This window comes from Anomaloglossus baeobatrachus, chromosome 4, assembly GCF_048569485.1.
Source record: "Anomaloglossus baeobatrachus isolate aAnoBae1 chromosome 4, aAnoBae1.hap1, whole genome shotgun sequence".
Lineage (NCBI taxonomy): Eukaryota > Metazoa > Chordata > Amphibia > Anura > Aromobatidae > Anomaloglossus > Anomaloglossus baeobatrachus.
Genome location: NC_134356.1, coordinates 530,075,440 through 530,102,066, shown reverse-complemented (window position 1 = coordinate 530,102,066; position 26,627 = coordinate 530,075,440). Strand labels below are relative to the sequence as shown.

The window sequence follows — 26,627 nt, the reverse complement described above, 5'->3', positions numbered from 1 at the left end:
GTTTTGGTGCAAAAGCAAGAAGGAGGAAAAAATTATAAATTGGTTTAAAATAAATTCAATCCGAAGGATGTTCGGAGAACTGAAACCATTCAACATGAACAACATGTGTACACAAAGAACAACAGCCCGAAGGGAACAGGGGCGGGTGCTGGGTCTCCCAATTGGAGCTAGAAGAAAAGGAATTTACGGTAAGTAAACAAAATTCCCTTCTTCTTTGTCGCTCCATTGGGAGACCCAGACAATTGGGACGTCCAAAAGCAGTCCCTGGGTGGGTAAAATAATACCTCGTAATAGAGCCGTAAACGGCTCCGTCCTACAGGTGGGCAACCGCCGCCTGAAGGACTCGCCTACCTAGGCTGGCATCTGCCGAAGCATAGGTATGCACCTGATAGTGTTTCGTGAAAGTGTGCAGGCTCGACCAGGTAGCTGCCTGACACACCTGCTGAGCCGTAGCCTGGTGCCGCAAGGCCCAGGACGCTCCCACGGCCCTGGTAGAATGGGCCTTCAGCCCTGAGGGAACCGGAAGCCCCGAGGAACGATAAGCTTCGAGAATTGGTTCCTTGATCCACCGAGCCAGGGTTGATTTGGAAGCTTGTGACCCTTTACGCTGGCCAGCGATAAGGACAAAGAGTGCATCCGAGCGGCGCAGGGGCGCCGTACGAGAAATGTAGAATCTGAGTGCTCTCACCAGATCTAACAAGTGCAAATCCTTTTCACATTGGTGAACTGGATGAGGCCAAAAAGAGGGTAAGGAGATATCCTGATTGAGATGAAAGGGGGATACCACCTTAGGGAGAAATTCCGGAACCGGACGCAGAACCACCTTGTCCTGGTGAAACACCAGGAAAGGGGCTTTGCACGACAACGCTGCTAGCTCAGACACTCTCCGAAGTGAAGTGACTGCTACTAGGAAGACCACTTTCTGCGAAAGGCGTGAGAGAGAGATATCCCTCATTGGCTCGAACGGTGGTTTCTGAAGAGCCATCAGCACCCTGTTCAGATCCCAGGGTTCTAACGGACGCTTGTAAGGAGGGACGATGTGACAAACCCCCTGCAGGAACGTGCGTACCTGTGGAAGTCTGGCTAGGCGCTTCTGAAAAAAGACAGAGAGCGCAGAGACTTGTCCCTTAAGGGAGCCGAGCGACAAACCCTTTTCCAATCCGGATTGAAGGAAGGACAGGAAAGTGGGCAAGGTAAATGGCCAGGGAGAAAAACCCTGAGCAGAGCACCACGACAGGAATATCTTCCACGTCCTGTGGTAGATCTTGGCGGACGTTGGTTTCCTAGCCTGTCTCATAGTGGCAATGACCTCTTGAGATAACCCTGAAGACGCTAGGATCCAGGACTCAATGGCCACACAGTCAGGTTGAGGGCCGCAGAATTCAGATGGAAAAACGGCCCTTGAGACAGCAAGTCTAGTCGGTCTGGTAGTGCCCACGGTTGGCCGACCGTGAGATGCCACAGATCCGGGTACCACGACCTCCTCGGCCAGTCTGGAGCGACGAGGATGGCGCGGCGGCAGTCGGCCCTGATCTTGCGTAACACTCTGGGCAACAGTGCCAGAGGAGGAAACACATAAGGGAGTTGAAACTGCGACCAATCCTGAACTAAGGCGTCTGCCGCCAGAGCTCTGTGATCTTGAGACCGTGCCATGAATGTCGGGACCTTGTTGTTGTGCCGGGACGCCATTAGGTCGACGTCCGGCATGCCCCAGCGGCAACAGATCTCCTGAAACACGTCCGGGTGAAGGGACCATTCCCCTGCGTCCATGCCCTGGCGACTGAGAAAGTCTGCTTCCCAGTTTTCTACGCCCGGGATGTGAACCGCGGATATGGTGGAGGCTGTGGCTTCCACCCACAGCAGAATCCGCCGGACTTCCTGGAAGGCTTGCCGACTGCGTGTCCCGCCTTGGTGGTTGATGTATGCCACCGCTGTGGAGTTGTCCGACTGAATTCGGATCTGTTTGCCTTCCAGCCACGGCTGGAACGCCTTTAGGGCAAGATACACTGCCCTTATCTCCAGAACATTGATCTGAAGGGAGGACTCTGTCTGAGTCCAAGTACCCTGAGCCCTGTGGTGGAGAAAAACCGCTCCCCACCCTGACAGGCTCGCGTCCGTCGTGACCACCGCCCAGGATGGGGGCAGGAAGGATTTCCCCTTCGACAGAGAAGTGGGGAGAAGCCACCACTGAAGGGAAGCCTTGGCTGCCCGAGAAAGGGAGACGTTCCTGTCGAGGGACGTCGACTTCCTGTCCCATTTGCGGAGAATGTCCCATTGAAGTGGGTGCAGGTGAAACTGCGCAAAAGGAACTGCCTCCATTGCTGCTATCATCTTCCCTAGGAAGTGCATGAGGCGCCTCAGGGGGTGTGACTGGCCTTGAAGGAGAGATTGCACCCCTGTCTGTGGTGAACGCTGTTTGTTCAGCGGAAGCTTCACTATCGCTGAGAGAGTATGAAACTCCATGCCAAGATATGTCAGTGATTGGGCCAGTGTCAGATTTGACTTTGGAAAGTTGATGATCCACCCGAAACTCTGGAGAGTCTCCAGAGCAATGTTCAGGCTGTGTTGGCATGCCCCTTGAGAGGGTGCCTTGACAAGTAGATCGTCTAAGTAAGGGATCACCGAGTGTCCCTGAGAGTGTAGGATTGCCACCACTGTTGCCATAACCTTGGTGAAGACCCGTGGGGCTGTCGCCAGGCCAAAAGGCAGTGCCACGAACTGAAGGTGTTCGTCCCCTATGGCGAAACGCAGGAAGCGCTGATGCTCTGGTGCAATCGGTACGTGGAGATAAGCATCCTTGATGTCGATTGATGCTAGGAAATCTCCTTGGGACATTGAGGCGATGACGGAGCGGAGCGATTCCATCCGGAACCGCCTGGTTTTCACATGCTTGTTGAGCAGTTTTAGGTCCAGAACAGGACGGAAGGATCCGTCCTTTTTTGGCACCACGAACAGGTTGGAGTAAAAACCGTGACCCCGTTGCTGAAGAGGAACAGGGATCACCACTCCTTCCGCCTTCAGAGTGCCCACCGCCTGCAGAAGAGCATCGGCTCTTTCGGGGGGCGGAGATGTTCTGAAGAAACGAGTCGGAGGACGAGAGCTGAACTCTATCCTGTAACCGTGAGATAGAATGTCTCTCACCCATCGGTCTTTTACCTGTGGCAGCCAGGCGTCGCAAAAGCGGGAGAGCCTGCCACCGACCGAGGATGCGGTGTGAAGAGGCCGAAAGTCATGAGGAGGCCGCTTTGGGAGCGGTTCCTCCGGCGGTCTTTTTAGGACGTGACTTAGACCGCCATGAATCGGAGTTCCTCTGATCTTTCTGAGGCCGTTTGGACGAGGAGAATTGAGACCTGCCCGCGGTCCGAAAGGACCGAAACCTCGATTGTACCTTCCGTGGTTGAGGTCTGTTTGGTCTGGACTGGGGTAAGGATGAGTCCTTTCCCTTGGATTGTTTAATGATTTCATCCAATCGCTCACCAAACAAGCGGTCGCCAGACAATGGCAAACCGGTTAAGAACTTTTTGGAAGCAGAATCTGCCTTCCATTCACGTAGCCACATGGCCCTGCGGACTACCACCGAATTGGCGGATGCTACCGCCGTACGGCTCGCAGAGTCCAGGATAGCATTAATGGCGTAGGACGCAAACGCCGACGCCTGAGTGGTTAAGGACACCACTTGCGGGGCAGATGTACGTGTTACTGCATTAATCTGCGCCTGACAAGCTGAGATAGCTTGGAGTGCCCATACGGCTGCGAATGCTGGAGCAAACGACACGCCGATAGCTTCATAGATGGATTTCAACCATAGTTCCATCTGTCTGTCAGTGGCATCTTTGAGTGAAGCCCCATCTTCCACTGCAACTATGGATCTAGCCGCCAGTCTGGAGATTGGAGGATCCACCTTAGGACACTGAGTCTAGCCCTTGACAACATCAGGGCCTTGTCCCTGACGATACCCGGCTCCTATCCAGCAGATTCCCAGGGGCTGCGGAGGGAGCACGGTCCCTGTGCCTGGAGACCGATTAGGATCCCACTTCACCCAGAGCCCATTAAGGGATGGGGAAGGAAAACAGCATGTGGCTCCTGCCTGTGTACCCGCAATGGGTACCTCAACCTTAACAGCACCGCCGACACAGTGTGGTGAGAAGGGAGCATGCTGGGGGCCCTGTTATGGGCCCTCTTTTCTTCCATCCGACCTAGTCAGCAGCTGCTGCTGACTAAGCTGTGGAGCTATGCGTGGATGTCAGCCTCCTTCGCACAAAGCATAAAAACTGAGGAGCCCGTGATGCACGGGGGGTGTATAGGCAGAAGGGGAGGGGCTTTACACTTTTAGTGTAATACTTTGTGTGGCCTCCGGAGGCATAAGCTATACACCCAATTGTCTGGGTCTCCCAATGGAGCGACAAAGAAATATGCATTTGTAATATCACAGTCATCAACTTCTACTGGTGAAATGCCCTACCTCCGATGATAGAAGATAATACTGATGTTTAAGGTATGCTATATATAGGCCTACCTTTCAACAAAATGAGCACACAAAAAAACCCAAACATATATCCACAAAACTGAAATTGCAAAATGCTTTTGTTTCTCAACTGACCATGGGAAGCAAATAAAAAAAACTAAGAAAACACAGAAAGTAGTAGACAAAAGGTTTCGCAAACTATGGATCAGGTAATAACTAGTGATTAGTGTTGAGCGAGTAGTTAGCGAGTACTGTTCGCTATTCGCATATTCGTTACGAGTAGCGGGCGCAATGCAAGTCAATGAGAAATGCTCGCTAAGTAGCAAATAACCCGAAAGCCATATTATTCGCTACACGCACGAAAAGTGCGGCTTTCGAGTTACTGGCTACTTAGCGAGTATTTCCCATTGACTTACATTGCACCGGCTACTTGTAACGAATATGCAAGTGGCGGACAGTACTCGCTAACAGCATAGCGAATACGAATAGTTAAGTATTTGCTCAACACTACTGCTGATGGGTGAGCACTAGAGTTTATCGAACCCACCAAAATCCGGGACCGGCGGATCACTGCCGGATTGAAAAAAAAAAAAAAAAAGTGTGGCTCCGCTCCGGATTCCGGTGCCCATATAAGTGTATGGGGACCAGAATCCGGATATTGAAAATGTTTGTGGAGGTGATAGGGGTAGGAGAGCGCACAGTATACCCAACCGAGGCTGTGTCATGGCAGCAAACTCCTTCCGGGTCACGCTTCCGGAGCCGACAATTCAATATTCATTGTTTTGCCCAAACTCCGGCACGTGTGATTAGTTTCAGCTAGACGCGCCCCCACCCTGAGTGTCAGCAGACTGCAACCAATCACAGGCAGCAGGACGGCCGGTGGGCGGGGAAAGTAGTGCAAGTGTCTGCGGGTCAGTATGATGAACGTGCATGTGTTTCAGAAACTGTGCCGGTGATACTGCTTTTTTTTATTATTTAAATAAAAAATGAAGATAAAAAAAAAAAAAAAGCGACATGCGGTCCCCTAATTTTGATACCCAGCCAAGATAAAGCCGGCTGGGGGGCTGGTATTCTCAGCCCGCAGCTGCGCAGATCCGGATCCGCTCAGCCCTGGTGAGCACTAAAATGCTCAAATGTTCGTTACCAGATTCGAGCTTGTCAGATGCTCAAACGAGCTTTACGAGAGTAACGAGCATTATGGAACGTGAATGACTGGCCTGTTTGGCTCTCTGCCCACATATAGTTAGCCATAAACAGAGCTTTTCTAGCAGGAGGGAGGGGTTGTTTTTTTTGTCACACTAAGGCTAGGTTCACATTTCCGTTGTTTTTCATCAGTCACATGTGTTGCTTGACGCTTGTGACTGATGCGTTGTACAACGGATGACAAGAATAAGAATTAATTGTCGGACTCTGTTGTAAAACGTGGAAGAGAGAGAGAGCGATCAGCTGCTCGCTCACAGCAGCTGGCCGCCGGGTGATCAGCTGCTCGCTCACAGCAGCTGGCCGCCGGGTGATCAGCTGCTCGCTCACAGCAGCTGGCCGCCGGGTGAACAGCTGATCGCTCACAGCAGTCGGCCGCCGGGTGAACAGCTGATCGCTCACAGCAGTCGGCCGCCGGGTGAACAGCTGATCGCTCAAAGCAGTCGGCCGCCGGGTGAACAGCTGATCGCTCACAGCTGTTGGCTGCCGGGTGAACAGCTGATCGCTCACAGCAGTCGGCCGCCGGGTGAACAGCTGATCGATCACATCAGTCGGCCGCTGGGTGAACAGCTGATCGCTCACAGAAGGCGGCTGCCGGGCGATCAGCTGATCGTTCGGCCGCCGAGAGAGAGCATGTGCAGCGGAATCAAAAGGATTCTGCTGCTCAAAAATCATTACACTCTGCGTTCCTGCCGCCCGACGGTCAGTCGTTCCACGGCTGATCAGTCGGGCGGAGGATGCAACGCAGCATCACCAGTCACAATCTGCCGCTCATACAAGTATATGGGAACAAAGGAATCCGCCAGATTGATTCCGTTGTTTACCAGAGTCGTGTATTGTGACTGATACAAATTGACGGAAATGTGAACCTAGCCCAAGTCGTCTGAGAACGTTGTTTAATCCCCTAGGAGAGAGCCATTCAGAGACTGAGAATGGCTCTACCTGCAGTGTCTGCACACATCATGCAGTGAAGCAAGCCTGTTCCTTGTTGTAGTTGTTTCACGAACGAAATATCCGAACAAGCGCAATATTCGGCTGAGTTCTGCGACTAACCAAGGACTCCAATGCTTGATAGAGTAATGAATAGTGCCGAATACGCTCGCTCATCACTAATAATATACAACATAAATGAAACTTATTCCACTTTGATAATGAATGAGAAAAGTCCCAACAGTTACATGACGACCTTGGTCCTAATTCACTGTGACTTCAACTGCAGAGCAAAAGCACCCATCTAAAACTGTAAGCAAGCATGTGGATATCGAGCAGTACACACTCGCTCATGTGCAACCATTGCTTAACCTCTTCACGACGCATGCCGTACTGGGCATCGCAGTTGGCAGCGATCCCCATACATGTCAGCTGATTTGAACAGCTGACATGTGCGGCTATTAAGCACGAGTGGATCTGCTCTCCACTCGTGCCTGTTAAACCCCTACAGCACGCTGTGAAAATGTGACAGCGAGATGAAACAGCGCGCCGCAGTAAGTATTCACTTACCCGGTGCCATCGGAAGTCACGTGACGTGATCACGTGGGTCCGATGCTTGTTATGGTAGCACAAGGTCATGTGATGACTCCTGTAGCTATCATGAGTCACTTCCTCTTACACCCGTCAGACTGGCGTTTGTAATAGGAGAGCTGCTTTTCTGTAGATCTCAGCTGTGTAGCTGTGATCTGGAGAAATGGAAGAACGATCAGACTGCTAGCAGATCCTAAGGCTATGTGCACACGTGTGCGCTCTGCACCGCACACAAAAGCAGCTGAAAAGCTCAGTTCTGAAGCGCTTGGTGCCTGCAGAATTTGTGCGTTCTGCATGCTCCCTCTCCCTATAGACAGCATGCAAAACGCACGAAAGAAGTGACATGTCACTTCTTAGAACGCACGCTTTGGGCAGCAGCCGAATCGCTGCGTTCTAATACGCCACATGCGCACGTCTCATGCACAATCTTCATAGATTGTGCTGGGGACACAGGATGCATGCAGTTACGCTGCTGTGCAGAACACAGCGTAACTACATGCAATACGCACACGTGCGCACATAGCCTTAGAAAAAAAAACTAAAAAAACCCAAAAAAATAAAAAGTTCAAATCACCCCTCACTTGCCCCATTAAAAATTAAAGGGTTAAAAAAATGCACATATTTGGTATGGCAGTGTTTAGAAATGCCCGATCTATTAAACTATAAAATCAATTAAGGCTGCTTTCACACTACTTTTTTTTAAACATACGTTATGAACATTTTTTTGCTGCAAAAGCGGATCCTGTTTTTCTAAAGAAAAACGCATGCAAACGCAAGTGTTATTTTATGGGCGGGCATTGGAGTCATCTGATCGGGAGTCAGTAGAACTGAGAGACAGAGGGAGAGACAGAGACAGAGGGAGAGACAGAGACAGAGGGAGAGACAGAGACAGAGGGAGAGACAGAGACAGAGGGAGAGACAGAGGGAGAGACAGAGACAGAGACAGAGGGAGAGACAGAGACAGAGACAGAGGGAGAGACAGAGACAGAGACAGAGGGAGAGACAGAGACAGAGACAGAGGGAGAGACAGAGACAGAGACAGAGGGAGAGACAGAGACAGAGACAGAGGGAGAGACAGAGACAGAGACAGAGGGAGAGACAGAGACAGAGGGAGAGACAGAGACAGAGGGAGAGACAGAGACAGAGGGAGAGGGAGAGACAGAGACAGAGGGAGAGAGAGAGACAGAGACAGAGGGAGAGACAGAGACAGAGGGAGAGACAGAGACAGAGGGAGAGGGAGAGACAGAGGGAGAGACAGAGACAGAGGGAGAGACAGAGGGAGAGACAGAGACAGAGGGAGAGAGAGAGACAGAGACAGAGGGAGAGACAGAGACAGAGGGAGAGACAGAGACAGAGGGAGAGACAGAGACAGAGGGAGAGACAGAGACAGAGGGAGAGACAGAGACAGAGGGAGAGACAGAGACAGAGGGAGAGACAGAGACAGAGGGAGAGACAGAGACAGAGGGAGAGACAGAGACAGAGACAGAGGGAGAGACAGAGACAGAGGGAGAGACAGAGACAGAGACAGAGGGAGAGACAGAGACAGAGGGAGAGACAGAGACAGAGGGAGAGACAGAGACAGAGGGAGAGACAGAGACAGAGGGAGAGACAGAGACAGAGGGAGAGACAGAGACAGAGGGAGAGACAGAGACAGAGGGAGAGACAGAGACAGAGGGAGAGACAGAGACAGAGGGAGAGACAGAGACAGAGGGAGAGACAGAGACAGAGGGAGAGACAGAGACAGAGGGAGAGACAGAGACAGAGGGAGAGACAGAGACAGAGGGAGAGACAGAGACAGAGGGAGAGACAGAGACAGAGGGAGAGACAGAGACAGAGGGAGAGACAGAGACAGAGGGAGAGAGAGAGACAGAGGGAGAGAGAGAGACAGAGGGAGAGAGAGAGACAGAGACAGAGGGAGAGACAGAGACAGAGGGAGAGACAGAGACAGAGACAGAGGGAGAGACAGAGACAGAGGGAGAGACAGAGACAGAGGGAGAGACAGAGACAGAGGGAGAGACAGAGACAGAGGGAGAGGGAGAGACAGAGACAGAGACAGAGGGAGAGACAGAGACAGAGGGAGAGAGAGAGACAGAGACAGAGACAGAGGGAGAGACAGAGACAGAGGGAGAGACAGAGACAGAGACAGAGGGAGAGACAGAGACAGAGACAGAGGGAGAGACAGAGACAGAGACAGAGGGAGAGACAGAGACAGAGGGAGAGACAGAGACAGAGGGAGAGACAGAGACAGAGGGAGAGACAGAGACAGAGGGAGAGACAGAGACAGAGGGAGAGACAGAGACAGAGGGAGAGACAGAGACAGAGACAGAGACAGAGACAGAGACAGAGGGAGAGGGAGAGGGAGAGACAGAGACAGAGACAGAGACAGAGGGAGAGGGAGAGGGAGAGACAGAGGGAGAGACAGAGGGAGAGACAGAGACAGAGGGAGAGACAGAGACAGAGGGAGAGACAGAGACAGAGGGAGAGACAGAGACAGAGGGAGAGACAGAGACAGAGACAGAGGGAGAGACAGAGACAGAGACAGAGGGAGAGACAGAGACAGAGACAGAGGGAGAGACAGAGACAGAGGGAGAGGGAGAGACAGAGGGAGAGACAGAGGGAGAGACAGAGACAGAGGGAGAGACAGAGACAGAGGGAGAGACAGAGACAGAGACAGAGACAGAGACAGAGACAGAGACAGAGGGAGAGACAGAGACAGAGGGAGAGACAGAGACAGAGGGAGAGACAGAGACAGAGGGAGAGACAGAGGGAGAGACAGAGACAGAGGGAGAGAGAGAGACAGAGACAGAGGGAGAGAGAGAGACAGAGGGAGAGACAGAGACAGAGACAGAGGGAGAGACAGAGACAGAGGGAGAGACAGAGACAGAGGGAGAGACAGAGACAGAGGGAGAGACAGAGACAGAGGGAGAGACAGAGACAGAGGGAGAGACAGAGGGAGAGGGAGAGGGAGAGACAGAGACAGAGACAGAGAGAGGGAGAGGGAGAGGGAGAGACAGAGACAGAGGGAGAGACAGAGACAGAGGGAGAGACAGAGACAGAGGGAGAGACAGAGACAGAGGGAGAGACAGAGACAGAGGGAGAGACAGAGACAGAGGGAGAGACAGAGACAGAGGGAGAGACAGAGACAGAGGGAGAGACAGAGACAGAGACAGAGGGAGAGGGAGAGGGAGAGACAGAGACAGAGACAGAGACAGAGACAGAGACAGAGACAGAGGGAGAGACAGAGGGAGAGACAGAGGGAGAGACAGAGGGAGAGACAGAGGGAGAGACAGAGGGAGAGACAGAGGGAGAGACAGAGGGAGAGACAGAGGGAGAGACAGAGGGAGAGACAGAGGGAGAGACAGAGGGAGAGACAGAGGGAGAGACAGAGGGAGAGACAGAGGGAGAGACAGAGGGAGAGACAGAGGGAGAGACAGAGGGAGAGACAGAGGGAGAGACAGAGGGAGAGACAGAGGGAGAGACAGAGGGAGAGACAGAGGGAGAGACAGAGGGAGAGACAGAGGGAGAGACAGAGGGAGAGACAGAGGGAGAGACAGAGGGAGAGACAGAGGGAGAGACAGAGGGAGAGACAGAGGGAGAGACAGAGTGAGAGACAGAGGGAGAGACAGAGGGAGAGACAGAGGGAGAGACAGAGGGAGAGACAGAGGGAGAGACAGAGGGAGAGACAGAGGGAGAGACAGAGGGAGAGACAGAGGGAGAGACAGAGGGAGAGACAGAGGGAGAGACAGAGGGAGAGACAGAGGGAGAGACAGAGGGAGAGACAGAGGGAGAGACAGAGGGAGAGACAGAGGGAGAGACAGAGGGAGAGACAGAGGGAGAGACAGAGGGAGAGACAGAGACAGAGGGAGAAACAAACTCACTCTGTGGTTTCTGGGCATGCTCAGTACACCAAACAGGATCCTGTCTATCAGTATACCACCGTTCACATGCATTTGCGTGCAGTTTTGTCACAATCCAGCGACTTGCAGTATTTGGACGCAGCTCAAAAACGCTACAAGTAGCGTTTTTAAACAATGTTAAAAAACTGCAAGTCGCTGGATCCTGACTAAACTGCATGCAAACGCATGTTGATGCAAGTCCATTGCAAATGCATTGAAATAAAAACGCATTTGTACTGGATCCGCTTTTGCAGGAAAAAAACGTTCAGGACGCATGTTAAAAAAAACGCCTTAGGCTGCTTTCACACTACTTCTTTTTAACATACGTCGTGAGTGTTTTATTAACGCGTATAATGGATCCAGTTCAAATATGTTTTCATTTTAATGCATTTGCAATGGACTCGCGTCAACATGCGGTCACATGCGTTTGCGTGCAGTTTAGTCAGGATCCAGCGATTTGCAGGGTTTTTTTCAAAAACACTACTTTTGAGCTGTGTCCAAATACTGCAAATTGCTGGATCCAAACAAATGTGAACGGTGGCATGCTGATAGACAGAATCCTGTTTGGCCAGAAACCAGCCTGGCGTGATCACAGTCTCTCTCTCTCTCCCCTCCCCTCTCCCCCCCCCCTCTCTCTCTCTCACCCCCAGCTGCGTCTGAATTTCCAGTCTGTCAGTTCAGTTCCCCTCCCTCCCGATCACATGACTCCAATGCCCCCCCATAAACTTCAGGTGACAGGATCCAGTAAAATAACATGCGTTTGCATGTGATTTTCTTAGCAAAAACAGGATCCACTTTTGCAGCAAAAAAAAAAAAAAAAAAAAAACGTTCATGAGGCATGTTAAAAAAACGTAGTGTGAAAGCAGCCCTGATCGGTAAACGACGTAAATTCCAAACGCCAAAATTAAGTTTTTTGTGGTCACCGCGTATTTTGTGCAAGATAAAAGTAAACCTAAACATGTTTGGAAGTCTACAAACTCTTACCGACCTGAGACATCATGCGAGCAGTTTTACCATATAGTGAAAACAGTGAATAAAATATCCCAAAAACAGTCGCATTTTTTTTTGCAATTTTTTCACACTTGGAATTTTTTTTGCCGTTTTTTAGTACACTATATAGTAAAACTAATGGTTTCATTCAAAAGTACAACTCGTCTCAAAAAAAACAAGCCCTATTGACGGAAAAATAAAACGTTACGGCTCTCAGAAGGAGGGAAAAAAAACAACAAAAACAAAAAAAACAAAAAAAGGTAAATCGCCCGGGGGTGAAGGGGTTAATGACATTTTTTCACCATGCCCTCCTGTGTGTGCAGACATTGATGAGAAGAGGGTATGGTGATGGCACATGTAGCGCACCATAACAGTGTGACTGAAATACCAAATGCTGTGGGGAGGATTAACCCCTTCACGACCATGGACGGATATATCCGTCATGGAGCGTGTCCCGTTAAGCCCCGCCCCCTGCCGCGGGCAGGCGGCGGTCGGCACACATATCAGCTGTTTTCAACAGCTGACATGTGTGCCTGCTAGCCGCGGGTGGAATCGCTTCCACCCGCGGCCATTAACCCCTTAAACCTTGCTGCCAAAGTCTGGCAGCAAGATCTAAATGCGCGCGGCCATGTTTTTTACTTACCGCCGCCCCCACCGGAAGTCACGTGCGTGATCACGTGACTATCGGTGGTTGCCATCGTAGCACAGGGTCATGTGATGACGCCTGCAGCTATGATGTTTCATTTTCGTTTTTCCTCGGCACGGAACAGAGGGAAAAAGAGTGACTGTATCTGCTGTTTACAGCTGTATAGCTGTGATCAGCAGATAGATAATAGCGATCGGATTGCTGATCGCTATAGCCCCCTAGGGGGACTAGTAAAATAAAAAAAAAAAAAAAAAGGTTTAAAAAAAAAACCCTAAAAGTTCAAATCACCCCCCTTTCCCCCATTGAAAATTAAAGGGTTAAAAAATAAATAAATATATTTGGTATCGCCGCGTTCAGAAATGCCCAATCAAAATATAAAATCAATTAATCTGATTGGTAAACGGCGTAGTGGCAAAAAAATTCCAAACGCCAAGTTTTTTGGTCGCCGCAAGTTTTACGCAAAATGCAATAACAGGCGATCAAAACGTGGCATCTGCGCAAAAATGGTACAATTAGAAACGTCAGCTCGAGATGCAAAGAAGGGAATTTTGTTACTTACCGTAAATTCCTTTTCTTCTAGCTCCAATTGGGAGACCCAGACGATTGGGTGTATAGCTACTGCCTCCGGAGGCCACACAAAGCACTACACTTAAAAGTGTAAGGCCCCTCCCCTTCTGCCTATACACCCCCCGTGGGATCACGGGCTCCTCAGTTTTAGTGCAAAAGCAAGAAGGAGGAAAGCCAATAACTGGTTTAAAAACAAATTCAATCCGAAGAAACATCGGAGAACTGAACCATTTAACATGAACAACATGTGTACCCGAAAAAACAAAAATCCCTAAGAAAACAGGGCGGGTGCTGGGTCTCCCAATTGGAGCTAGAAGAAAAGGAATTTACGGTAAGTAACAAAATTCCCTTCTTCTTTATCGCTCCTAATTGGGAGACCCAGACGATTGGGACGTCCAAAAGCAGTCCCTGGGTGGGTAAAATAACACCTCGTGACAGGACCGTAAAAACAGTCCTTTCCTACAGGTGGGCAACCGCCGCCTGAAGGACTTGTCTACCTAGGCTGGCGTCCGCCGAAGCGTAGGTATGCACCTGATAATGCTTGGTGAAAGTGTGCAGACTCGACCAGGTAGCCGCCTGGCACATCTGCTGAGCCGTAGCCTGGTGCCGTAATGCCCAGGACGCACCCACGGCTCTGGTAGAATGGGCCTTCAGCCCTGAGGGAACCGGAAGCCCAGCAGAACGGTAGGCTTCAAGAATTGGTTCCTTGATCCACCGAGCCAAGGTGGATTTGGAAGCTTGCAACCCTTTACGCTGACCAGCGACAAGGACAAAGAGTGCATCCGCGCGGCGCAGGGGCGCCGTGCGGGAAATGTAGATTCTGAGTGCTCTCACCAGATCCAACAAATGCAAATCCTTCTCACATTGATGAAGTGGATGAGGACACAAAGACGGTAAGGAGATATCCTGATTGAGATGAAAGGGGGATACCACCTTAGGGAGAAACTCCGGAATCGGGAGCAGAACCACCTTGTCCTGGTGAATCACCAGGAAGGGAGATTTGCATGAGAGCGCTGCCAGCTCGGACACTCTCCGAAGCGAGGTGACCGCTACTAGAAAAGTCACTTTCTGTGAAAGTCGAGAAAGGGAAACATCCCTCATAGGCTCAAAAGGCGGCTTCTGGAGAGCAAGTAGAACCCTGTTCAGATCCCAGGGCTCTAACGGCCGCTTGTAAGGAGGGACGATATGACAAACCCCCTGCAGGAACGTGCGTACCTGAGGAAGCCGTGCTAGTCGCTTCTGAAAAAATACAGATAGCGCTGAGACTTGTCCTTTAAGGGAGCTGAGCGACAAACCTTTTTCCAAACCGGATTGTAGAAAGGAAAGAAAAGTAGGCAATGCAAATGGCCAGGGAGAAACTCCCTGCGCAGAACACCAAGATAAGAATATCTTCCACGTTCTGTGGTAGATCTTGGCGGAGGTTGGTTTTCTAGCTTGTCTCATGGTGGCAATGACGTCTTGAGATAATCCTGAATACGCTAGGATCCAGGACTCAATGGCCACACAGTCAGGTTCAGGGCAGCAGAATTCCGATGGAAAAACGGCCCTTGAGACAGCAAGTCTGGTCGGTCTGGTAGCGCCCACGGTTGGCCTACCGTGAGATGCCACAGATCCGGGTACCACGACCTCCTCGGCCAGTCTGGAGCGACGAGGATGGCGCGGCGGCAGTCGGACCTGATCTTGCGCAGCACTCTGGGCAACAGTGCCAGAGGTGGGAACACATAAGGGAGCCGGAACTGCGACCAATTTTGAACTAAGGCGTCTGCCGCCAGAGCTCGGTGATCGTGAGACCTCGCCATGAAAGCTGGGACCTTGTTGTTGTGCCGGGACGCCATTAGGTCGACGTCCGGCATCCCCCAGCGGCGACAGATCTCTTGAAACACGTCCGGGTGGAGAGACCATTCCCCTGCGTCCATACCCTGGCAACTGAGAAAATCTGCTTCCCAGTTGTCCACGCCTGGGATGTGAACTGCTGATATGGTGGATGCCATGTCTTCCACCCACGTCAGAATCCGCCGGACTTCCTGGAAGGCTTGCCGACTGCGTGTTCCTCCTTGGTGGTTGATGTATGCCACCGCTGTGGAGTTGTCCGACTGAATTCGGACCTGCTTCCCTTCCAGCCACTGCTGGAAGGCTTGTAGGGCAAGATACACTGCTCTGATTTCCAGAACATTGATCTGAAGGGTGGACTCTTGCTGAGTCCACGTACCCCGAGCCCTGTGGTGGAGAAAAACCGCTCCCCACCCTGACAGACTCGCGTCCGTCGTGACCACCGCCCAGGATGGGGGTAGGAAGGACTTTCCCTTTGACAATGAGGTGGGAAGAAGCCACCACTGAAAAGATTCCTTTGCCGCCTGAGAAAGGGAGACGTTCCTGTCGAGGGACGTCGACTTCCCGTCCCATTGGCGTAGAATGTCCCACTGTAGTGGACGCAGATGAAACTGCGCGAAAGGGACTGCCTCCATTGCTGCTACCATCTTCCCTAGGAAGTGCATGAGGCGTCTCAAGGGGTGTGACTGGTCTTGAAGAAGGGATCGCACTCCTGTCTGTATTGAACGCTGTTTGTCCAGCGGAAGCTTCACTATCGCTGATAGAGTATGAAACTCCATGCCAAGATATGTTAGCGAATGGGTCGGGGTCAGATTTGACTTGGAAAAGTTGATGACCCACCCGAAACTCTGGAGAGTCTCCAGTGCAACATTCAGGCTGTGTTGGCATGCCTCTTGAGAGGGAGCCTTGACAAGCAGATCGTCTAAGTAAGGGATCACAGAGTGTCCCTGAGAGTGCAGGACTGCTACTACTGCTGCCATGACCTTGGTGAAGGCCCGTGGGGCTGTCGCCAGACCGAAAGGCAGAGCTACGAACTGAAGGTGTTCGTCTCCTATAACGAACCGTAGAAAACGCTGATGCTCTGGAGCAATCGGCACGTGGAGATAAGCATCCTTGATGTCTATTGATGCTAGGAAATCTCCTTGAGACATTGAGGCGATGACGGAGCGGAGGGATTCCATCCGGAACAGTCTGGTTTTTACGTACTTGTTGAGAAGTTTTAGGTCCAGAACGGGACGGAAGGATCCGTCCTTTTTTGGCACCACAAACAAATTGGAGTAAAAACCGTGACCTTGCTCCTGAAGAGGAACAGGGAGCACCACACCTTCTGCCTTTAGAGTGCACACCGCCTGCAGAAGAGCATCGGCTCGGTCGGGAGGCGGAGACGTTCTGAAGAATCGAGTTGGGGGACGAGAACTGAACTCTATCCTGTACCCGTGGGACAGAATGTCTCTCACCCAACGGTCTTGGACCTGTGGCAGCCAAATGTCGCCAAAGCGGGAGAGCCTGCCACCGACCGAGGATGCGGAGAGAGGAGGCCGAAAGTCATGAGGAAGCCGCCTTGGTAGCGGGTCTTCCGGCTGTCTTTTTTGGGCGTGACTGAGCCCGCCAAGAATCTGAACTCCTCTGATTCTTTTGAGTCCTTTTGGACGAGGAGAATTGGGACCTGCCGGAGCCTCGAAAGGACCGAAACCCCGACTGTCCCCTCCTCTGCTGGGGTTTGGTTTGTCTGGGCTGAGGTAAGGATGAATCCTTACCCTTGGACTGTTTAATGATCTCATCCAACCGCTCACCAAACAGTCGGTCACCAGAGAATGGCAAACTGGTTAAGCACTTTTTGGAAGCAGAATCTGCCTTCCATTCCCTTAACCACAAGGCTCTGCGTAAAACCACGGAGTTGGCGGACGCCACTGCCGTACGGCTCGTAGAGTCCAGAACAGCATTAATCGCGTAAGACCCAAATGCAGACATTTGAGAGGTTAAGGATGCCACCTGCGGCACAGATGCACGTGTGACAGTGTCAACCTGTGTAAGACCAGCTGAAATAGCTTGGAGTGCCCATACGGCAGCGAATGCTGGAGCAAACGACGCGCCGATAGCTTCATAGATGGATTTCAACCAGAGCTCCATCTGTCTGTCAGTGGCATCTTTAAGTGCAGCCCCATCCTCCACTGCAACTATGGATCTAGCCGCAAGCCTGGAGATTGGGGGATCCACCTTGGGACACTGGGTCCAGCCTTTGACCACGTCAGGAGGAAAGGGATAACGTGTGTCCTTAAGCCGTTTGGAGAAACGTTTATCTGGATAAGCGTGGTGTTTCTGGACTGACTCTCTAAAGTCAGAGTGGTCCAGAAAAGAACTCAATTTACGCTTGGGATATCTGAAATGGAATTTCTCCTGCTGTGAAGCTGATTCCTCCACCGGAGGAGCTGGGGGAGAAATATCCAGCATTCTATTGATGGACGCTATGAGATCATTCACTATGGCGTCCCCATCAGGTGTATCCAAGTTGAGAGCGGTCTCAGGATCAGAATCCTGATCAGCTACCTCCGTCTCATCACACAGAGAGCCTTCCTGCTGGGACCCTGACCAGTGTGATGAAGTCGAGGGCCGCTCATAGCGAGCTCGCTTAGGCTGTCTGGGACTGTCGTCCGTGTCCGAACCGTCACACTGGGATGCATGGGACACCCCCGGAGCCCGGGGCAGTTCCAACAGAGGGGGACCAGGGGGCAATGATTGAACAGTGCCCATGGTCTGAGTTACTGGTCTAGACTGCAACGTTTCTAGAATTCTAGTCATAGTCACAGACAATCTATCAGCGAAAGCTGCAAACTCTGTCCCCGTCACCTGGACAGTATTCACAGGTGGTTCTCCCTGGGTCACCTCTAGCAGAGGCCCCGGCCGAGCAGTTGCCACAGGGGCCGAGCACTGCACACAGTGGGGGTCAGTGGAACCTGCCGGTAAAGAAGCCTCACATGCGGTACAAGCAGCATAGAAAGCCTGTGCCTTGGCACCCTTGCTTTTTGCGGATGACATGCTGTTGTCTCCTCTGAGCAATCTAGGAGGGTATATAGCCAGGAAGCACCAGCGACCGTACAGTGCAATGTATAGTGTACAAGCATAAAAATACAAATGTACACTTCGGCACTAGTGGGTTCAGCACCAGAGGCGCCGCTTACCGCCCGCTCAAACGCGGGTGTGTGGTCGCCAGAATCCCGTGTCTGGGTCTCCCAAAACTTGTCTCCCCTCTCCAGCTCAGACTGCACACAGGAATGGCTGCCGGCGTTCTGTGAAGAGGGGCGGACCGTGGGCGTGCCTCAGACAAAGTGCGGGAAACTGGAGTCCCACTGTGCCCAGTGTGAGGGCTGGAGTATGTAAAGTAGATTCCAGCCCTCTGTGCTGACATTCTGCACAGCGTCCCGCCCTTCCCCTGACTGGCAGGCCTGGGGGCGGGAACGAAACGAAACTAGGCCGCAAAAGCCGGGGACTCGAGTAATAAGCGCGGCCGTCATACATGCACGGCCAGCGCGGAAGTCCCCGGCGCACCACAAGTCCCAGCCGCGCCGCAGCAAACTGACAGCAGCGGCCGGCGCGGCAGTTCCAAATACATATACTCCTTCAGCAGAGCTGTAGTGAGCAGTGGCACAAGCGTGCGCGCTGTTGTCCCCGGCGCACTAACACACCCAGCAATGCTGCAGTGTGTCTGCGTCTGTGTGGGGACACAGAGTACCTTGATGAAGCAGGGTCCTGTCCCTGACGATACTCAGCTCCATATGCAGCAGTTCCTTTCAGGGGCTGTGGATGGAGCACGGTCTCAGTGCCTGGAGACCGGTAAAATCCCACTTCACCCAGAGCCCTAAGGGGGATGGGGAAGGATGCAGCATGTGGGCTCCAGCCTCCGTACCCGCAATGGGTACCTCAACCTTAACAAACACCGCCGACAAAAGTGGGGTGAGAAGGGAGCATGCTGGGGGCCCTATATGGGCCCACCTTTTCTTCCATCCGACATAGTCAGCAGCTGCTGCTGACTAAACAGTGGAGCTATGCGTGGATGTCTGACCTCCTTCGCACAAAGCATGAAAACTGAGGAGCCCGTGATCCCACGGGGGGTGTATAGGCAGAAGGGGAGGGGCCTTACACTTTTAAGTGTAGTGCTTTGTGTGGCCTCCGGAGGCAGTAGCTATACACCCAATCGTCTGGGTCTCCCAATTAGGAGCGATAAAGAAAAATAAGCCGTCACTGAGCCATAGATCCCAGAAAATAAGAACGCTACGTGTTTCGGAAAATGGCGCAAAACGTGCGCCACTTTTATTGGACTAACTTGTGAATTTTTTTTAACCCCTTAGATACAAGTAAACCTATACATGTTTGGTGTCTACAAACTCGCACCGACCTCAGGCATCATACCCATGCATCAGTTTTACCATATAGTGAACACCGTGAATAAAACATCCCAAAAACTATTATGCCATCACACTTTTTTGCAATTTTCCCGCATTTGGAATTTTTTTTGCTGTTTTCCAGTACACCATATGGTAAAACTTATGGTTTCATTTAAAAGTACAACTTGTCCCGCAAAAAACAAGCCCTCATATGGCAAGATTGACGGAAAAATAAAAAAGTTACGGCTCTCGGAAGAAGGGGAGCAAAAAACAAAAACGCAAAAACGGAAAGTGCCCCGGGGCTGAAGGGGTTAAACTTCTTTCCCTCCCAACAGTGGGGTTCAATGTTCAGGAGTCGGGCATGATTCAAACCCTATTAACCCGCAGATTATCCCCATACTTGCAGGTTAAAAGTATTTTAACAGGTGACAGGTTCCCTTTAAACAACAATAAGCCATGAATATGCTGTAACCATTAGACATTTGACAGTACCTGGTGATCTTGGAATCTCTGTATGGGATATGGCTCCCTTTCCTCTTTGGGTCCCCAAGAGCGCTGATGACATTACCCAGGGCTAGCAGCCCAGAGTTGATCTGAATGCTTTCTTTTAGCCGCTCTCCAGTATTGCCCGTTTTCAGGATACGTTCAGAACCTGCCAGGTCTACAAAGTGGAATTTGGAAGACAGGACCTGTCCAATCGCTAGACCTGGACCATCCTCACCATTGGTCATTCTGGTGACTCGACCAACTACTCTCCTCTGCTCCATGGTGACAGTGAAGATCGTATGTGAGCGGCTAGACAGTGTATTCACTTGAGTGGCTCCTGTGTGCTTAGCAGTATTGCCCATTTCTAGGAGACTTAACACTTCATCAAGTCCTTCCACTTCTGTCTCCTTTACACCACACAACACTAGAGAAGAAAAAAAACAAGAGCTTATGCAAAACATAGAAACAGTCGTCAATGCTTGCTCTTTACTGCTCTATTCCGATGATTCACTTTTCCAAACCTATTAAGGCTGCTTTCACACCGCTTTTTTTTTAGCATGCGTCATGAACGTTTTTTTTAATGCAAAAACGGATCCAGTGCAAATGCGTTTTCATTTCAATGCATTTGCAATGGACTCGCGTCAACATGCGTTCACCTGCATTTGCGTGCGTTGTAGTGAGGATCCAGCGACTTGCAGTTTTTTAACTTTTTTCAAAAACGCTACTTGTAGCGTTTTTGAGCTGCGTCCAAATACTGCAAATTGCTGGATCCTGACTATACTGCACGCAAACGCATGTGAACTCTGGCATGCTGATAGACAGGATCCTGCTTGCTCTACTGAGCATGCCCAGAAACCAGCCTGGTGTGATCAGTCTCTCTCTCCCCCTCCCTCTCCCCCCCTCCTTCTCTCCCCCGCCTGAGAGCTGCGGAGACTCGTAGCCATTGTAAACATCGGGTAACTTGCTTGGATACCCGATGTTTACCTTGGTTACGTGTGCAGGGAGCCCAGCTCCTAGCAGCTGCTCGTAACCAAGCTAAATATCGGGTATCCAAGCAAGTTACCCGATGTTTACCTTGGTTACGAGCCTCCGCAGCTGTCAGATGCCAGCTCCCAGTCTTTCACGTTCAGTTCCCCTCACTCCCGATCACATGACTCCAATGCCCGCCCATAAACTTCAAGTGACAGGATCCTGCGAAATAACATGCGTTTTTTTGCAAAAACAGGATCCACTTTTGCAGCAAAAAAACGTTCATGACACATGCTAAAAAAAAACGTAGTGTGAAAGCAGCCTAACCCTGGCATTATTTTAAATGTGGGAGGAAAGAAAAGAGGATGGAGGAAACCTAGGTAAATATAGTTCTAGTAAGCGTTCAACCCAGGACTCCAGCAGTGCTGCCCACTATTAACAGCGTCAGTCTTTTATGCAATACTAAGGCTACAGCTTCACAGTGCTCTTGGATTTGAGACATTAGGAGCACAATGTCACACTACTAAAATCATGGCTAATAAAAGTGTATGTGGCTGGAATCCAGCAGGTTTCGATACTCAGCAATGGCCAAGCTGCAGCGTCACTGCAACCACATTTACTTTTATTTGTGAGGATTTAACAGTACAGTATTGCACTCCATGTCTTAAGTCACTCACAGTGTAGCCGAAGTCTTAAGCTACATACACAATTGTTTCTTCAGAATATACAGTACAGACCAAAGGTTTGGACACACCTTCTCATTCAAAGAGTTTTCTTTATATTCATAACTCTGAAAACCGTTGATTCAAATTGAAGGCATCAAAACTATGAATTAACACATGTGGAATGAAATACTTAACAAAAAAGTGTGGGTGCTACACCAGATGACCTGGCCTCCACAGTCACCTGTGACCTGAACCTAATCAAGATGGTTTGGGGTGAGCTGGACCGCAGAGTGAAGGCAAAAGGGTCAACAAGTGCTAAGCATCTCTGGGAACTCCTTCAAGACTGTTGGAAGACCTTTCCGGTGACTACCTCTTGAAGCTCATCAAGAGAATGCCAAGAGTGTGCAAAGTAGTAATCAAAGCTAGGTTCTACTTTGTAGAACCTAGAATATAAGAGATAACAAAAAAAGTGTGAAACAACTGAAAATATGTCTTATATTCTAGGTTCTTCAAAGTAGCCACCTTTTGCTTTGATTACTACTTTGTACTTGAGGGAGCTCAGGCCTGCATGGCAGAGACAAATCCCAGATCTCAGGCAGCACAGCTAGGGGAGCTGGCAGGCACACAGAATATCCCTGAAGAGCCCACACTGAGACATCCTCACAGCAGTAATGCTATACAGAGAATCTATTACTGAGGTGACCCTGCAGCTGGGGAGCCTCAGGGAAGACATGGCATCCATGCGGCACAAGCTTCATGAAGTGAAAGAGAGAACAGGAGAAGTTGAGTAGAGAGTCAGTATCATGGAGGACTGCATGGCAGGATCTGACAGACGGGCAGCGTGCAGCACAGCAAATAGCAGCACTCCTAGCAAAAACGGATGACCTTGAAAATAGATCAAGGCGTAACAACCTGAGAATAATTGGCGTTCCAGAGAAAGTGGAAGGTACATCCCCAACTGAATTTTTTGAGGAATGGCTGAAAAGTAAAATTGGATCTGAGCATCTCACCCCTCTATATGCGGTGGAAAAAGCCCATAGGGTTCCCACCCACCCCCTGCCTCCTGGACACCCACCGCGACCTGTCCTGGCTAAAATACTGCACTACAGATACAGGGATAATATCCTGAAGTATGCCAGAGGACACCCGGACCTGATCATCAATGGCTCAAAGATATCCATTTTTCCATATTACTCCATAGAAGTGCAAAGGCAAAGAGCCAAGTTCATTGACATCAAGAGAAGGCTGAAACAACTGAACCTGGTATACTCCATGATGTACCCGGCGAAACTCAGTGGTAGCTGGAGGAATAGTGCACTTTTTCCTGGATACTAAGGAAGCGCTAAGATGGCTGGATAGCAATGAACGCTTGCGGTGGGAGGGTCGTGAAGGGGAAGCTGGAGACTGACTTTTGGGGACACCCTACCTCTCATCGCATGCTGTGGTGTAGAGGAAAAATACTATGCTATGGTTGCCGGGGAGGAGTTCCTGTTTGAAAATTTTAAAAAACATTTTTTTTTTGTTTACCTCGGCAATCTAAATTTAAATCTACATTTAATGGACTCTAGAGGAAAGGGGTCTGCAAACACCACTGAGGATGGGAGGAAATGGAATCCTGGCTATGGAAAGAGACTTTCCAACTCATACTGGACTCGCAATGCATAAATACTGAATTAATTTTTATTCCCCCCTCCCTCTTTTTTTTGTTTTTCTTTTTCTCCCCTCTCGCTTCTCTTATTCCACCCTCTGTCGTCTTCTTATACTACTTTTCTCTTCTTTGTTTTACCCACTTCCCCTCCCCCTTTCTTTCTCCCTTTTTTTTCTCCCTTCTTTACCGTAACTTGCTTTTGTTCTTCCCCCTTAATATTAAAAAAAAGGGCGTTGCGAGAATATGGCAGGACTGCAATACTGATCAGATGGACAGCCGGATACCATGCACGACAAACAGGCGGGGTCCGCCCCTCCTTCTGGAGGTCCTGGTTCTGGTGTTATTGATGGTTGATAGGGCCCTGTCCGTCGTAAAAGAGGAAACACGACAAAAGATGGACACGGTATCTGGCAGACTTGCCAAGGCTAACATATGCCCTCTGTCCCTGATACAAAGGGGACTGGTGGCAACGATGTGTTACTATGTTTATTGTTGTGGGGGTGTTTATATTGTGGGGGGGTAGAGGGAGGGTGGACCGGTCGACAGTCTCATTTGGCCTATTAAGGAGCTCTGGGAGAACGAGAATTTGTCAATTAATCATATGGCGGGAGGCATTAAGCTATTTAGTTGGAACGTTAGGGGCTTAGCCTCTAGCATCGAAAGGCAAGCAGTATTTCAATCTTTACGCACAGAAAAACCTGACCTAATTTGCTTGCAGGAAACACACATGACACCGGAGAAGCTGCATCTACTGGATAGAAGGTGGCTCAGGGTGGGGTATCATTCTACATATTCTGCATACTCCAGAGGGGCCAGTATACTAGTCCGCTCAGGCGCACAGTTTGAATTTCTAAAGGTCATCGTGGATAAAGATGGGCGATATGTATGTCTTTCCTGTAGGCTGGGGACAAGAGCCGTAGTAATTATATCCCTATACATACCTCCGCCATATTGCAGCAAACTACTTCACAGTCTGATAAATTTATTGGCAGACTTTCCGGGAGTTCCCTTTATGATAACGGGAGATTTTAATAATATTCCGAATTCACATTGGGACAAAGGGAGACATGAGGTACCAAAAAATCGGGGGGGGGGGGGGGGGTAACTGTACACCATTCGGTAATTTACTTAAAGAAACGGCGCTGATTGACCTGTGGAGGACTCGGCATCCGGAAGTGTATCAATACTCCTGTTATTCGGCTACGTTCTCATCCCTGTCGCGCATTGATCTGGCCTTGGGCAATGAAGCAATGCAAGGTTTGGTAGTGGGTACTAAATAGTTTCCCAGGACGGTATCAGATCATTCGCCCCTGTGTGTAGAAATAGACCTGGGGGAACAACAAAACCAAAATAGACCCTTATGGAACTTAAATCCCTATTGGTTACAATTAGTGGAAGAAGGGGGGGTATTAGTGATAGTTTAAGGGAATACCTTAGGTTCAATGTAGGATCAGCATCTATTGGAATGGTTTGGGAGGCAATGAAGGCGTACTTGAGGGGATTGTATGTAAGGCGTATATCTAAGGTAAAGTCGGAGGCAAGAAGGCAGAATCAGCTTGCGTTTCAGGAATTGGGGAAGGCGGAAGATGCTTTAATATCAAACCCCACGCCGGCGGCAAAAGCTAGGATGAAGGCAGCTCAAAAGATGGTTAATAGATTGACCACACAGGCAGCGGAGAGAAAGAAAATGTTCCAGACCATGCAGTCCTTTGAGAATGGAGAACAGGCGGGTCACCCATCAGTGATAGCTGAGGGAATCGACATATATTGCACGGTTACAGTCAGTAGATGGGGCAGTTGTCACGGATACCTCGGGGATCCTAAAAGTACTAGAAACATACTACTCTGATCTATACTCAGTCAAGGTGCACCCGGAGGCAGGGGAGGTGGATAAATTTCTAAGCAGAGCCCAGGTGCCAGTCCTCTCAAGGGAATCTAGAGAGTTACTAGATGAGCCATTTGACTTAGAGGCGTTGGAACTCTGAGTGATATGGCGAATGATAAGGCGCCGGGGGTAGATGGGTTTCCGGCTGAAGTATATAAGCAACATAGGGAGGTTTTACTGCCGGTGCTGCTTAACACTAGAACTACTGGACTCGTGACACCTATATAGAAATACATAGTGCAAAGTAGTCAAAATGACTACCTAGTGTTAAGGTATATAAATCATGTCTGGAAAGAGGAGAGCTTATGCAGTCTATGCAGGAGGCAATAATTGTGGTACTCCCTAAAAAAGGCAAAGACCCGGGTTTGCCAGCCTCTTACAGACCGATTTCACTATTGACGGTAGATGTAAAGCTCCTGGCTAAGATGCTTGCAAATAGGCTCACCAAAGTCATTACATCCCTCATACACCCAGATCAAGCAGGGTTTATGCCCAACAAATCCACGGCAACTAACCTTAGGAGACTGTACCTGAATATGCAGATACCGGCGGAAAATAAGGGGAGGCGGGTTATTCTCTCCCATAGACGCGGCCAAAGCTTTTGACAGCGTAGAGTGGGGCTACCTATGGGCTACGATGCGATCAATGGGGTTTGGGGAAGTGTATATTAGGTGCGTGCAGTTGTTGTACTCTGCTCCTACGGCAAGAATTAGGGCGAATGGCAGCATGTCAGATAGATTTTCTCTCTATAGGGGCACAAGGCAGGGGTGCCTACTGTCCCCCCTGTTTGCTATCGAACCACTGGCGGCGGTGATGCGGCGGGATCCTGGTGTAGTGGGTTACCGATATGGGAGTGTAGAGAGGAGAAAGTGGCCTTATATGCGGACGATTTATTACTCTTTCTGGCAGATGCAGGGAGTTCCTTGGAGGTGGTAATGAGGGTCATATCTAACTTTGGAAGGATATCAGGGCTCACGATAATTTGGGACAAATCGGTTTTGATGCCACTAGATGAAACGCCTTCCAATGTAGTGGTGACTTGTGCTCCGGTTCAGGTGGTGTCAGAGTTTAAATATCTGGGAATTATGATATCCAATAAACTGACTGAGTATGAACGTCTTAATCTCACCCCCCTTTTACTTAAGTTCAAACAAAAGATTCTGGCCTGGTCCAAACTGTACCTTTCGGTGGTGGGGAGAGTCAACTTAGCTAAAATGATACTAATGCCCCAACTGTTCTATGTGCTCCATAACGCCCTGGTATGGCTACCACAAAAATAGGTTTTATAAAAGAAATTCTATTTTCCGAGGCTTAATCTGGGGAAGGAAGCGCCCACGGATGAGGTTAGAATATTTACAGAGACCAAAAGACGAAGGGGGACTGACTCTACCTAATCCTTGGTGCTATTACTTAGCTGCCCAGAGCCAACACATGGTGGGGTGGGGTGTGACAGGTTTGGAGACCTCAGCGGGGAAAA

General features: G+C 50.2%; 1 protein-coding gene across 2 annotated transcripts in view; it reads right to left on the bottom strand.

The window, feature by feature from the left end:
• Positions 1 to 26,627, bottom strand: part of KIF7 (kinesin family member 7) — a 183,508-nt gene that overhangs the window by 136,004 nt on the left and 20,877 nt on the right. For both annotated transcript variants that reach the window (XM_075345929.1, XM_075345930.1), the window contains exon 4: positions 19,990 to 20,407. In XM_075345929.1, the coding sequence (XP_075202044.1) occupies positions 19,990 to 20,407 (418 nt within the window). The remainder of the gene's footprint in view (positions 1 to 19,989; positions 20,408 to 26,627) is intronic.